This window comes from Agrilus planipennis, unplaced genomic scaffold, assembly GCF_000699045.2.
Source record: "Agrilus planipennis isolate EAB-ADULT unplaced genomic scaffold, Apla_2.0 scaffold55, whole genome shotgun sequence".
Taxonomy (NCBI): domain Eukaryota; kingdom Metazoa; phylum Arthropoda; class Insecta; order Coleoptera; family Buprestidae; genus Agrilus; species Agrilus planipennis.
This window is the reverse complement of record NW_020438918.1, coordinates 847,263-863,210: the sequence shown is the minus strand read 5'-3', so window position 1 is coordinate 863,210 and position 15,948 is coordinate 847,263. Positions and strand designations below refer to the sequence as shown.

Here is a 15,948-nt window from a genome sequence, read left to right as displayed (position 1 = left end):
ATCGCAGTCTCTCGTGGGTTTGTCGTTGGATTACAGCGCGTGCGTTAATTCGCCTCCCCCCTCTCCCGCCTCGTTCCCCGCATAGCTGTCATTGGCCTCGTGAGAGAGCCTGCGCCGGGCCGGCGGCATACGCGCGGGCAGCAGAGGGGCGGGGGTATGCGCGACACACGTGTCGCGCGTATGTAAATCTACACCGGCCTACTCGACGATAATAATATGAAGGATAAAAATAGGGGAAGATAGTGAGGTTTCAAGTGCTCTATCTTCCTCTCTTTCCTTCGCGTTGCATTGAGAACCTTTATTTGCCACTCCTTATCGATGAAATAATGAAGGAATAACTGAAGGGTGGTTTGCCGGAATGAGGGACAGGAAGGAAATGTTATTTTTGTTGGATAATAAGGCCATTGTAATGCGAGTAAGCCCCAGGTTACATCAAAAGAGCTACATTATTAGAACTTGATGATTAAAACGAATTACAGACACAGTAGGAAATTCGAAGGATAATGCCTCTAATTTTATTCATGTAATTAATGTTAATGTTTCGCATGCATTGAGAAAATTCTCCAAGGTATATTTTACAAAAACAATATTTCAACTGGCTATTTCTTACCGTTAAGGACTGAGTAACATAGGAACGGATGCACAGCACACCTACAGGCTTAGTGATAAGCTCCTGATTCCTTTTGGTGGGTGTCCATGTATGGAACCCTAAAACAAATATAGAAACGGTATTTGAATAAAAAAGCAGTTTATTTTCAAATTGAAGGTTTTTATTTAAGGGCGATGAGCATTTTTATGTATAATTTTTGATGGACAGTGATGAAACACGAATAAAAGTCATGTAGATGAATATTGGGACAAGTTATTTTATTTGTTGATGTTTATCTATCACGAAACTCTTCTTTAATATTTTGGAGCTGATTTCGTGTAGGTGTACTGAGCTTTCAGAACAATATCATGCAGCAACATGCAGCAGCGTTTGAAGCATTTCTGTTTGCCCAAAAAGCTTATGTATGTCAAGCCGAAGACGTGCGTAGGTGCCTGACTGCTCACTGCAAAATTTTGCATAAATTATGAAATGATCAGCAAACTGACCGACCTCAGGTAAACGACAATTATTATTTCTCAGGCTTGAAGGTCTAGTTAGAGACATATTAGAGGCAGAAACGGATGATAGGAGGGGTAGAGGTATATCTAGATTAGATTACTGTTCGCAAATAGTTAAGGATATGGGTTGTTCTGGGTTTTGGGAAAATGCGAAGATTAGCTTAGAATAGGAAAGAGTGGAGGTGCGTGTCCAACCAGCGGCATGGCCTAGAGGTCTAGACCATTATTGCTTAGCATTCGGGAGGACGCCGGTTCGATTCCGGGTCCGTCTGTCTTGGTCCAAGTTCTTCTGTGGTTTCCTTGGATTACTTAGCCAAATGCTGAGGCAGTAATATTCCACAGATAATCACTCACTCTCTTCTGTCTTCATTTCGTCCGTCTCATCTTTCTCACCCGAACCACCACCCTCCGATTCCCACGATTCCTGAAAGCAGGCTGAAGAGGGCCTTCCGCCTTACCTTCCGGCATAGTCCGGAGGGACTGCCCGCCCACCAGCATTACTGGCTGGTGGGAATGAAACACCGAAAAGTTTTTTTTTTGTCCAACCAGTCTTAGGACTGACAACCTTATAATGAGGATGAGGTACCTACTTAAAACAACTATTTAAATAAACTTTTTACTATTTCTAAAACATCAATTACCAATAATTAGATTTTTTAGAGTTCGTTGTTCCGGTATTAGGTTCTGGAATTGCTCGTTTTCATTGTTATGACTTACCAAAATTCAAATAAAAATGTTTGGTTATTATAATAACCTGTATGTATGGTTGTATAGTTAAGGATGTAGGAAATGCGAATATTACCTCAGGATACGAAAGTGTAAAGGTGCGTGTGTCTAACAAGTCTCAGGACTGACGACCCTATGAGGATATGATGATTATAATACCTACATATAGTTCGGTATTTTTTAAAAAAACAAATAAGTTCGAGTGCATGGTAGGTATATATTAGTTTCAATAAATTACTGACCAAGAACATAAACTCTGTTCCTTATTGTAATTAAAGGTTTAATAATTAGCAATTATCAATGCTTATGGTTCAGAATAAGAGAGATAGAAGTCCAATGAATATATACACCCTACTGTAGGATTCTGTAACTATGGTAATGTAAAGAAGAGAAACTTGTAAAAAAATAAATATGTACCTACATATTATTGAAGTTGAGCCAAATTATTTTAAATTATAGTTTGCAATAAGATATGAGAATAAGTGGCGGATCTTGGACAAATATACGAGGGTACCATGAGTCGGGGGCCCAATGCAAAAGTGCCATTGTCGGATTTTGGACATTCGCAGCTCCACGCATAACTCTTTTTGAGGTCCCTATTTTCGAAAAAATAAAAATAAAATTATAAAAGTTCTAAATAATCTACAATTTTACAATTTTATAAGGGGTCACTTTTGAGACCGCATTCTTCGAAGGCTCGACGAGAGTGCATAGCCGATTCATCACCTTAGTTTCTCCCCTCTATGCAAATACTTCAAATGTTTCAAAAAATTTAACAAATTTAAAGCAACAAATATATACGTGTCTGACCTTGTTTATATAAAATATGATATGATAAAATAAAGGCAGAGACGTAGCCAGAATTTTTTCTGAATGACCCAAGGGTGGGCTATGCTGTTACAGATTTTAAGTTTAATATGATATGATCCAAGACGCATATTGAGTTTTCGGTAAATTAAAATGAAAATGTAAAACAATAATTACCTATCTATATAATCGGCCTTAACTCAAAGGGCCTTGCCTTCCTTGTTCGTATCTATGCTACTTTTCACCACCATCTTGGCCAGGAAGTGATTTTTTTTTACGTTAACAATTTACAAAGTACCCAAAATATTTTTGTATCATTACGTATAAGGCCGCACAGTTCTGATGTACCTATACACGGAGAAAATGAAAAAGGAAAAATTATCTAAATATTAAAGCGATATTTACAATTTATCCCACTATCTCGTAAACGAAAAAATTAAAAATACAAATTTGGGCTCGAATTTATAAAAATAAAAACCCAGCAGAAATAAATTTACTAGGTATTTTAGTTGATATTACAAGTTTACTTGTAATAATTAAGAAACTTGAAATAAAATTTAAAAAACAAGTAAAAATTGAGATTATTTTTTATTATAGTTACCTAATAAATTCTACGGCAAATTCAATCATTTACAATCGAAAGTTGTACTTTTGGCGTAGTTAAATATAAAGGTAAGACATCTTGTGAAGTATAGGTAATGTTTACGCTTTTCCATTTTCAATTAAATTGGGCTTACTTAATATTCAGGATGGCTTGCCACATGGGCGATGGGCCAGACTCAGGTCCGGGTTTTCCCTTAGCGCCGCTGTGGGCACCGTAAAAAATGCCGCCCCATCGTCCATATTCTACACAAAAAGGATGAGGGAAGTTATTGATTTCAGAACGATTTTCGAAAATCGAATATTCATCAGATCTTGACGTTTGATAGAAAGCCAAAGCTCAAAATCAGTTGATCCGTTCGAGAATATTGTTGACGAAAACTTTCGAAAAAAGTATTTTTTTCTATTGAAACGAAATTCGAATTCCTGCTGAAATCAAGGTTTGCTACTCAGCTATCTTTTAGTGATTTTCAAACGTTAACAAATGCTATGGATCGATTCATTTAAAAGATATTTCTGTCCAAATATTAAAAAACAGTAATTTGAAACAATTATCGGATTTTTGGCTCAAAGAGATTAATTACATGCAAATATGTATGTTTTCGAGCGATTTGAGCTTGAAAATAACGAAAAATTTGAGGGACCGACTGTAAGGTCGACTGATTTTTTACGCAAAAAAAGTCCTGAATTTTGCCGCCCCTGAGAATTTTCCACCCTGGACACTAGCCCCTAGTGTCCCTAGTGTAAATGGAGCACTGGGTAGACCTTTCAATGCATGGTCCTTTCCTTTTTTGTTCCACTTGCGTTATCTCACGGTGGGCTTACAAGAAATGATGCTCAATGATATTATCTATATGTAAGCTTCAACAAAAGCATTGAATATAACAGTTAATAAAAAAAGTAGTTTAAAATTATTTATATATTAGGAAGAGTTTTCGGATACAATAAACTCTCTTTATCTGGTTGTAAAAACAGTATTAAAAATTATTAGCGCGCAAGATAAGTGCACTGGCTAAACCTAAACTGTATATAAAATATGTTGATTATATATTTTTTTTGGTGTCAATTTAACAGATAGCATCGATAAGTTAAGAAAATACACTCTTTTTAAACAGAACAGACTGTCTCAAAGTTAGTAATAAATGTTTCAAAACATCATTCGAAGGAATTTCGACTATTGTGATTTGTTTTGTTTGATGCTTCGGTAATAAATGTGAAAATAGGTATATATATGTATTTTAACTTGAAACATAAATTTTAGAAAAGATAGATAATAATCAACAAAATCAATAACGAACTTCAAATTTTGTCGAGAAATGTATTTAGCGCATAATATTTTAAGAAATCTTTTCGCTACTTTAAACAACTGCTGTTAAATTTATTTATAATTATAGTTAAGTAATGTCACAGGTTATGTGCATGCAGATTATTTAATATTTCTTAATAGAGAAGGTAAACGCCAAATTCTGTTTGGTAATATGTGATGGGTATTATTAGATCGTTTATAAATGTTCGATTTACATCTAAAATTTATTTCAAGAGATTAATATTGCTAATCTATCTAGAGAATGAATATGGATGGTATTAAATTTTGTTCTCGTTCATTAAAATAATTTTTAACGACTGTACAGTTGATATGAACTTTAGCAGTTTTTGGAATTTGTGTTTTTGCTACCTACTATATTACTGTGAATTTTGAAAATAAAAACTAATTTTTTATTTAATTTTAGTTTTTAAATTATTCACTAAACCTCTAACAAACGTTCTCATTCCTTCTGTGCGTGAAAGAGAAATACGTATGTAATACATATCAGCTAATAAAAGCATTTAAATTTCGTTTCATTAAGAAAATCGTGGTTTCGATTAAAAAAAAACAGTGAAATTAAGAATGTTTATTTGTTTGCTACCATTTCACGCCTTAACTATTCAATCCGTCACCATGAAATTTTGTTCAGGGACATAGAATATGACATAGGGTACCTTTTCATCATCATCATAAGGTCGTCAGTCTAAGACTGTTTGGACACGCACTTCCACTCTTTCCGATCCTGAGCTAATCTTCGCATTTCCCCAAAACCAGGACAACCCATATCCTTAACTATTTGCGAACAGTAATCTAATCTAGGTCTACCTCTACCCCTCCTAACTCCTGTACCTTTTATCCAGAAAAGAATACTGTTCCCGAAGGAAAGAGAAATTAATTTTATGTGGCGGTCGATGATTTTTAATAAGTAGATATAGTTAGGATTTCAATAATGCGAGATAAGCTGCGGGTAAAACCTAGTCACATATAATAGATACTATTTAATGATCTAATCAAATATTTATACTACCAAAATTCAAATATAAATAGATATACACTTAGTTTTCATATAACTCATGTCTTGTAATTCTTTTTTTGGGATTTTGAGACCATTTTCGGGATTTTTGGTACTTGAAAAACACTAAAGTCCGGAATTCCGTTTCGATCCTGGAATTTATAGTCATGCCGGGCAAATACCTAAATCATGAAATAATTTGCAAATAATGTTTCAATCTCGTAGGGGCCTCGACGAATGAGTTAACTAACTAACTTTCTAAAACTATCAAGTATTAGGAGCTGGTCCGTAAGCCATAGCTGCTTTTTAACCCTCTCCCCCTACATGACCTATAATGATATTATCCCTGGGTTCCCTAGAACAACTATTCTTCATCATTCATTCAGGTCAACTATTGCATAATAGATTCAGGTCGATCATCCAATATAATATACTTTTCTTTTAACAATCGTGGTTCAAATACCAATCCCCCCCCGCATATGATTCAGATATCCTTTTACCAACCCCCCCCCTTATAGAGAAATGTGGTTTACGCGTATACCTTTATGTATATGGAAAACTTGATCTTAGAAAATGATAATGTACTTACTCTATTTTGACGTTAATAACGTGTATTATCTTAGTTTCTTAATAAGTATATATTTTCATTACTTAATTGAAAAGTGAATGTGACCTTTCAATGTTTTTTTTTTAAACAATATATTCTGGAACATAAACACATAAATGAGGGTGAAACTGGGTTAGCAGGCAACACCATTATAAAGTGGGAAAAAATATAACGGGGGGTCATGTTCAATCTCTTACTACGTAGGGTTAGGGTAGGCATACGCACACGGAGTAAACGAGGGGAAGTCTAAACAACTGGTGCGAGGGTGCAAAAATGGGGTTGGTGTAATTATACGACGTCGAGAGGGCTGTTCTCGAATTATATCGATGTTCGTTTAAATTTTTCGATTTGACGCAATGGCTAATTAAATCTTAAGTTTGACGAAAACAATCAAAATTTGACGCTGCGATTGGGATTGATTCAATTCCCAACAAAAGCACACGTTTTATAAAGAACTTCTTTTATAGGTTTCTATTGATTGATTGGGGGCTCAATTCTCATACATTTGAAATAAAACTAATAATTAAGAGCCAGTCTTGAATTGAAATGGTATACGTATATGTGGGCGACACACGTGTACGCGTTTTTTCAAAGTGTTATGGTTTTTGTGGTATACGTATCCTCGTGGTTTAATTATTAGAGAGTATTACCTAAAAAAGAAGAAGTCACTGATTTTAGGTACCTAGGAAGTCAGATAAGTCAAGACCGAAGGACTAGTAGAGATACAGACAGAGGATAGCGCAGGGTCGAGTCGCCTTCCATAAAAAGAAGTCACTTCTATGCTCGCGAACGGTTAATTCAGAAATTCGAAGAAGATCGTTAAAGGCGTATGTTTGGAACGCGGTGTTGTACGGGTTCGAAACATGGATGCTGGGCGCCGCAGAAAGGAAAAGATTAGAAGCGCTCGAAATGTGCTGTTATAGGCGAATGATGAGGATTCCATGGATAGAGGTTAGAAATGAAGAAGTATTAGAAAGAATAGGAGAAAAGAGGACTCTATAAAAATACAAAAAAATGGGTGGGATAGATTGGTAGGACACTTTCTCAGGTATGAAAGGCTAGTTAGATATATTAGAAGCAGAAACAGGAGCTAAGAGGAGGAGAGGTAGAGCTAGATTAGATTTACTGCTCACAAATAGTTAAGGACAGTTAAGGATTTAGTATGTTCGAGGATATGAAAGAGTTCTCAGGATTGTCGACCTTAGTTGATAATGATGTTACGTACAATTATTTTTTATTTCAATAAACATAAGACAACAATTCGTGCAATATCGAGTGGTTACTAAAACTTTACCTGTACGAGCTAGTAGGTAGTAGGGGTGAGATCGCGAAGAATAGGCCAATATACCGAACCTGCATATTATGGCCGCTATTTGGAATATTTTTTAAATACCTATAGATATTGGTCAAACAAGTAGGTCTTTCGAAAATGGAGTATCAGAACATATTACCTATAGGTTTCCAAAACATAACGCAATTTTATAGACAATTTGCTGGATTGCCTTTTACGCTGAACAAAACACTAATTTTATATATACGTATAGTAATATTTACTAATTAACAATTACATTCGCATTCAGCGTGTGTCTGCCTGTATATGTACGTGTAGGTAGATATATTCATTTTCAGTTTGTTGAAAGTGTAATTAATTTACGACTAGGTGTTAAAGAAGTAAGAATGATTAATTCTATGGCTAAAGATCAATCGTCGTCCAATTTCCTGTATCGTTCGTTTAATAAATTGTAATCGATTGTCAATGACATTCAAAACAGAAGTCGTGATATTGTAGGCAATCACATTTGATGTATGCGTGCACTCTGTAAGATACACTTCATTTGTACATATCGAATGGTAACCTGGCACTACTTACAATTAGTACGAGATTTAAACCAGATAAACTCACACCGGTTGCGTTTACAGAAATTTAATCAGGACCGCAATGGAAGGTCGAATACTCTTTTAAGGCAAGATATTATTCAATTATAAGAGACGCCTGTTGGAAATATTAATTAGAATGACTGTTAATTCAATTTCCCTGTAACTTATATGTATAAATGCCATATGTAGTTGTATACGGAAATGTAATGTCACTTTTCCGAAGTTATACTCAAGGGCAAACGAGATCGTTTAAGTTAAGTTTATAGTAGGTTTTAAGTCTTTTAAATGTGGGACTTGCGATACGAATTTTTCGTAAAGAGCTAACGCACGTAGAGGCTTACAAAAAATGGGGAATCCTGCCATAACTTTGATGGTTAACCCTAAGGTAAATGTCTAGATGATGGCCCTTCGGGGGTGGGGGTGGATGGGATCGAAAGAGGAGGTCTTCCCCACCACTGTACCATAAAAAGTTCCTGGTGGTCTCACCCCCATAGAAAGTTATGGGGGTTAGATGGGGGTGGGGGTAGGGGGGATCGAAAGAGGGTGGTCATCTGAGTAAAACCTCATAAAAAAATTGCGGCGGTCTCACCTCCATAAAAAGTTATGGGGGTTGAAAGTTGATTACTTTGACAATACAGTGGTGGGGGAGTCTTCCTCTTTCGATCCCCCCCATCCTCACCCCCTTCGGGGGTGGGGGCCATCATCTAGACCTTTACCAAATCTGACTCCAGCTGTCTCCCTAAAAGCCTGTCTGAAACTATTCCAGTCAGTTATTGTAACCATTGTACTTATCGCCTCGAAAGTACCTTGTCCACCGCCAAAAAGTGGAACAGTCCGGTATCACATTACAACACTTTGCACTACCACCTGGTTGCGGGAAGCGCCCGCTGCTGCTGTTGTTGTTGCTGTTGAAGCATTCCCAACATTATTGCATTTATGGAAGATTCCGCTCATGAATTTCCATGATTTCTTTCCTATTGGAAACCAAACAGGTGCTTATGTGGACACCCTCTCGATGCTCACTGTTCTGACGTAGTTCTTCGTGGCAACTCCCATTGTTCCGGATCGAAATCCATTGTGGGAAACTGTCTCTCATTATTTTCCACAATCCTAGGATTATTTTCCGACAACATCTTGATGTATGAACTCATTTATGAGAACCCTGCAGCTAATATTTGTTATAAAATGGTATAACTTCTCACTTTTTTATTGAAATCAAACGGTTATCAGGTTGATTCTATTTTAATTCCCTATTTCTCTTCCCCTTTTACGAACCCAGGCCTTTAGATATTTCCATATGTTACTAATATTTATTGTTTATCGATTACTCAAGGTCCTCCTGGAGATCGACAACAGTTAGTATTTTAATTTATGATTTCCTTCACAGAATACAAAATGTTCCAATCTAGAATTTCTCCTTTTTTTACTACGTTTAGAGAGTGAGTACCTTAAGGTCGAAAGCCCATTCATTTTGATTTTACAGCAGACTTGACACTTCACGAGAGAAGTTCCTTTAATTCGGAATGCTTTTAAGCAGCCGTAAAGCGTTTAAGAAGTGAAACCGAGCAGGAACGAACCCAGAAAGACAAGTCCTTTACAGCAATATTCGCGCGATCTAATTTCCTTTTGCATTGCCCGTTTTAATTTTCCGCGCCACGAAAAGTGTGCGTAGCAAGCATAATAATATAAGGTTATCTTTGAAGCATGGCATTCCCCGCTGCTTACTGAACGATATTCATTTAATAAACAGAGCCAGTCGCATCGCATCGCATCGCACCCGTCGTTGTTTCCAACATATTTAAGNAATACTCTGAATTTCGAATAATCGCTTACAAAATTACGATGTTTACTTAAGGCCTTAAATAAAGTATTTTTGCGTACTTTATGTGTCTTGTAAAGTATAACGTAGGCACAGTCGAAATATAGTACAATACTTTATAATAAAGTACGGGTGGCAACCCTAATTGTGCTTGAAGCACTTTTAAAGCAAATGTATGTGTCTAATCCTTTCAAGCCTTGGAAGCAGTGTAATTCAAACCCTTTCATTATTAAGCAGATGGAGCTTGGGAAAGAAATACTTTATAAAAGTGCTTAGTAATTTGTATTGACTTAAAAGTTTTCAGGCTCTTGAAAATTGAAGCATTTTGATGTAAAAATATGTTGCCAGTCTTGTCAGGCCTTAGAAGTATTGTAATTGAAATCCTTTCATGATTAAACAGTTAGACCTTGGTGAAAGTATTTCTTTATAAAAGTGCTTAGTAGTTTGTATTAACACAAAGGGTTTCAAACTCTTTAAATGTGCTTGAAGCAATTTTGAAGTAAAACTGTGGTTCCAGTCCTTTCAGGTCCTAGAAGCACTGTAATTCAAACCTATTCATGATTTAGCAGTAGGGTCTTAGTAAAACTGTTACTTTATAAAAGTGCATAGTAATTTGTATTAACTTCAAGGGTTTCAAGCGCTATCAAAGTGTTCGAAGTAGTTTTAAAGTACAACTATGATTCCAGTTTTTTCAGGTTCTAGAAGCACTGTTATTCAAACCCATTCATGGTTAAGCAGTAGGGTCTTGGTAAAACTGTTACTTCACAAAAGTGCTTAGTAATTTGTATTAACTTCAAGGGTTTAAGCTCTTTCAAAGCGTTTGAAGCAGTTTTAAAGTAAAACCATGTTTCTAGTTCTTTTAAGTCCTAGAAGCACAATAAGTAAAACCCATTCATGATTAAGCAGTTGGGAATTGGTAAAAGAATTACTTCACATAAGTGTTTAGTAATTTACATTAACTTGAATGTCTTCCAGCTCTTTCAGTGTGCTTGAAACATTTTCAAAATGTTAAGGGATTTAAATTTAACTGTGCTTCAGGGGCTAAAGCACGTTAAGTAAGAGCTTTAGGCTTTGGTGAGAGGGAGAGAAGTGAGTTTTATTTATCAATCAGAAAAATTTGCGCAGTGTTAAGATCGATTGCAGCTACCCCTGTAATATTATAGTTGAAGACCACACCAAAAAAGTTCCAAGCCTTAAAACCAAAGCTCTGTGTTGAACTGCTTCAGCCTTTGCATTTTAGTACTTCGAATTACCAATTAGTTCGAAAGCAATTAGATTCTATTCCTTAAAAGCACTTTGAAAAAGCTTTAAGCTTTATGTTACACATTACAACGTTCTTTTATATAAACTAATTCGTTTACTAAGCCACAACTATGTATTTGTTCATGAAATTGCTTGAATTACAGTGTGCCTCATCTAAACCTTGATAAAAGGACTGTGGATTGGAAGTACATATTCAAGTACAAAGCACTAAAGCTCTAAATTGCTGCCCAGCTCTATACATATATTACCATACAACAGGTATTCATTTATAAAAATTGCGGTAGGGTGATTTACATGAAAGAACAATTTTTATGTACTTCTCTGAGCTTTTCGGAATAACAAGAAATATCAAATGTGAAAAGTTCGCACACTTTTAGAAATCTTTTTTAAACAATTTTAACATAGTGAACACATTGACCCTTGATTATTACCGATTCTATCATCGGAATCTTGTTTCAGTTATTATCGATTAAAAATTACTGTTATTATTTAACAAAAACTCTCTGCAACGAAAGAAAATGTTCGGTCAAAAAAACCCAAAAAATGGAAATTACCAATTGATACTACGGTTTTGTTTGTTAAACTTCAAAAGAAAAATATGACATTTATTAATTTAATTTTTCTAACACAGATAATTGCAAAAGCAGTAAACAGAGTTGTTTATTTTTATTTATACTGATAATTACAGCCAAGGTCATACGAACGTGTGCGTATGCAAGTCAGTATTACATACTTATCTATATTAACATGTAGTACATGTAAATATGTGTACGCTATATAACTTAGTTTTAAAGTAATGGGTAAAATACGAAAAATACATAAGTAGGTTTATAAAAATAATACATATGTTAGATTANCTACCTCTACCCCTCCTAACTCCTGTACCTTTTATCCAGAAAAGAATACTGTTCCCGAAGGAAAGAGAAATTAATTTTATGTGGCGGTCGATGATTTTTAATAAGTAGATATAGTTAGGATTTCAATAATGCGAGATAAGCTGCGGGTAAAACCTAGTCACATATAATAGATACTATTTAATGATCTAATCAAATATTTATACTACCAAAATTCAAATATAAATAGATATACACTTAGTTTTCATATAACTCATGTCTTGTAATTCTTTTTTTGGGATTTTGAGACCATTTTCGGGATTTTTGGTACTTGAAAAACACTAAAGTCCGGAATTCCGTTTCGATCCTGGAATTTATAGTCATGCCGGGCAAATACCTAAATCATGAAATAATTTGCAAATAATGTTTCAATCTCGTAGGGGCCTCGACGAATGAGTTAACTAACTAACATTCTAAAACTATCAAGTATTAGGAGCTGGTCCGTAAGCCATAGCTGCTTTTTAACCCTCTCCCCCTACATGACCTATAATGATATTATCCCTGGGTTCCCTAGAACAACTATTCTTCATCATTCATTCAGGTCAACTATTGCATAATAGATTCAGGTCGATCATCCAATATAATATACTTTTCTTTTAACAATCGTGGTTCAAATACCAATCCCCCCCCGCATATGATTCAGATATCCTTTTACCAACCCCCCCCCTTATAGAGAAATGTGGTTTACGCGTATACCTTTATGTATATGGAAAAATTGATTTTAGAAAATGATAATGTACTTACTCTATTTTGACGTTAATAACGTGTATTATCTTGGTTTCTTAATAAGTATGTATTTTCATTACTTAATTGAAAAGTGAATGTGACCTTTCAATGTTTTTTTTTTATACAATATATTCTGGAACATAAAAACATAAATTAGGAAGTATAGGTAATGTTTACGCTTTTCCATTTTCAATTAAATTGGGCTTACTTAATATTCAGGATGGCTTGCCACATGGGCGATGGGCCAGACTCAGGTCCGGGTTTTCCCTTAGCGCCGCTGTGGGCACCGTAAAAAATGCCGCCNTGTTTTTTTTTTAAACAATATATTCTGGAACATAAACACATAAATGAGGGTGAAACTGGGTTAGCAGGCAACACCATTATAAAGTGGGAAAAAATATAACGGGGGGTCATGTTCAATCTCTTACTACGTAGGGTTAGGGTAGGCATACGCACACGGAGTAAACGAGGGGAAGTCTAAACAACTGGTGCGAGGGTGCAAAAATGGGGTTGGTGTAATTATACGACGTCGAGAGGGCTGTTCTCGAATTATATCGATGTTCGTTTAAATTTTTCGATTTGACGCAATGGCTAATTAAATCTTAAGTTTGACGAAAACAATCAAAATTTGACGCTGCGATTGGGATTGATTCAATTCCCAACAAAAGCACACGTTTTATAAAGAACTTCTTTTATAGGTTTCTATTGATTGATTGGGGGCTCAATTCTCATACATTTGAAATAAAACTAATAATTAAGAGCCAGTCTTGAATTGAAATGGTATACGTATATGTGGGCGACACACGTGTACGCGTTTTTTCAAAGTGTTATGGTTTTTGTGGTATACGTATCCTCGTGGTTTAATTATTAGAGAGTATTACCTAAAAAAGAAGAAGTCACTGATTTTAGGTACCTAGGAAGTCAGATAAGTCAAGACCGAAGGACTAGTAGAGATACAGACAGAGGATAGCGCAGGGTCGAGTCGCCTTCCATAAAAAGAAGTCACTTCTATGCTCGCGAACGGTTAATTCAGAAATTCGAAGAAGATCGTTAAAGGCGTATGTTTGGAACGCGGTGTTGTACGGGTTCGAAACATGGATGCTGGGCGCCGCAGAAAGGAAAAGATTAGAAGCGCTCGAAATGTGCTGTTATAGGCGAATGATGAGGATTCCATGGATAGAGGTTAGAAATGAAGAAGTATTAGAAAGAATAGGAGAAAAGAGGACTCTATGGAAATAAATATGAAATAGGTGAAATAGATTGGTCGGACACCCCAGACATAAAGGTCTTGTTAGAGACATATTAGAGACAGAAATAGGAGTTAGGCGGGGTAGAGGTAGACCTAGATTAGATTACTCTTCGCAAATAGTTAAGGATAGGTATGGGTTGTTCTGGTTTTGGGGAAATGCGAAGATTAGCTCAGGATAGGGAAGAGTGGAGGTGAGGATACCGTGGATAGAGGTTAGAAATGAATAGGTATTAGAAAGAATAGGAGAACACAGCACTCTGTGAAAGTAAAAATGAAATAGGCGAGGTTGGTAGGACACCGTCTCAGATCTGGTCAGAGACATATTAGGGGCGGAAACGGGAGTTAGGAGGAGTAGAAGTAAACCTAGATTAGATTACTGCACACAAATAGTTAAGGATGTGGAATGTTGTAGTTTTGGGGAAATGCGAAGATTAGCTCAGGATAGGAAAGAGTGGAGGTGCGTGTCCAAACAGTTTTAGACTGACGACCTTATGACAATGATTACCCAGAAAGTTCATACCTGCTTGTACTACGTTTAAATTTTATTAACTCATATATTGCAATCAATTATTATTATTACCTTCTTTTGGTTTTCTTGTAATCTCATCATAGTTAAAATTTTGGTATAATTTATTTATCTATTCAACAATAATTATTTCGCCACATTGTGACTTGGGTTAAATTTCATTCACCTTATATTAATTTTTACTATTGCCTCTAGTCGTTACCTAAATTGGATTGTGCCTAGCGCCTCCGCCATTTATTCACGGAATCATTTAATGCCAATCAATGATTCTTTTAAAGAATTTATGATAATAAGTTTTAAGAAAATAAAATGGAGAACACTGTTTGATCAAAGATAGGTACGAAGATACGTAATTATAAAGAAAGCCGTTGAATTTTCGTTTTCTTAATTGTATTTGAAGTATTTAAATAAAAAATATTTTCAGTTGTCAAGAAAAAAATATTTGATTGGTATATTTTAATTTTCAAAATAAATGGATACATAAGTACCCAACGGTGTTCCTGTTGACTGCCTCAACGCCAGCATCTCCCCATTTGCTTCTGGAAGGCTTCAGCGCCTAGTAAGGGGGTGGTTTGTATCTATTTTCGTTTCAATATAACGAATACATTTCGTAAATCAGAGAATACAACTGGTGACTTGTGTTTGGAACTGAATTCTATTTCTGACGAGACACGTTTAAGCACAGGAATGAAAATACGAGGTACCAGAAGAGGATAGGAGAGTAATTTTGCGTGCCGTAAATTTCACATAAAATTCCTTCCCTCGAGCTGGTGCGAAAAGGAAGCGTCGTCGACCGACAGTTCGTTTGAATGAAACCTGTTGCTGAACTGTCTAATTTATTAACCTGTAAAGTCGACAGAGACTAATTGCTCTCGTCAAAGAAGCGTGAAATGGACTAAAGATCACGTTGCTGCAGACCGGAATATTGCATTTTTTCGAAGGAAAACTTTGTTGCCGAGTAATGGCACGTTTTCAGAACTTTCACACTTTTTCCGAGTGCCTCAACGCGGTAATACATATAGATTTGAAGTCGGTAATAAATAGTAACAAACAATCATTTATATAAATACTCAGGTACCTAGCACGATATAGCTAAAAAATCTGTCAGAAATGACCAGAGTTTTAGTGATTTCTGCTTGAAAATATGGTTTCAGTTCTTTCAGGGATTAGAAGCACTGTAATTGAAACCCTTTCATGATTAAACAGATGGGAAAGAATTACTTTATAAAAGTACTTAGTAATTTGTATTAACTTCAAGGTTTTCAAGCTCTTCGATTGTGCTTAGGGTTGCCACCTTTTCAGGGTTTACATAAAGTATTTCTCGACTAAAAGATTAAAAAAAAAGTACTCAGCATAAAAATAAAGTATTTTATCTTTTGTTTTTAAAAACATATTTTTTGTTACACCTAGCAGCCAGTAACAAATTGCT

At 35.6% G+C, this 15,948-nt stretch overlaps 1 protein-coding gene across 1 annotated transcript in view; it reads left to right on the top strand.

The window, feature by feature from the left end:
• The first annotated feature begins 12,964 nt into the window (after positions 1-12,964).
• LOC112904217 (D-2-hydroxyglutarate dehydrogenase, mitochondrial-like) overlaps positions 12,965-15,948 on the top strand; it is a 6,463-nt gene continuing 3,479 nt past the window's right edge. The window contains exon 1 of the mRNA XM_025973709.1: positions 12,965-12,998. Within this exon, the coding sequence (XP_025829494.1) occupies positions 12,965-12,998 (34 nt within the window). The remainder of the gene's footprint in view (positions 12,999-15,948) is intronic.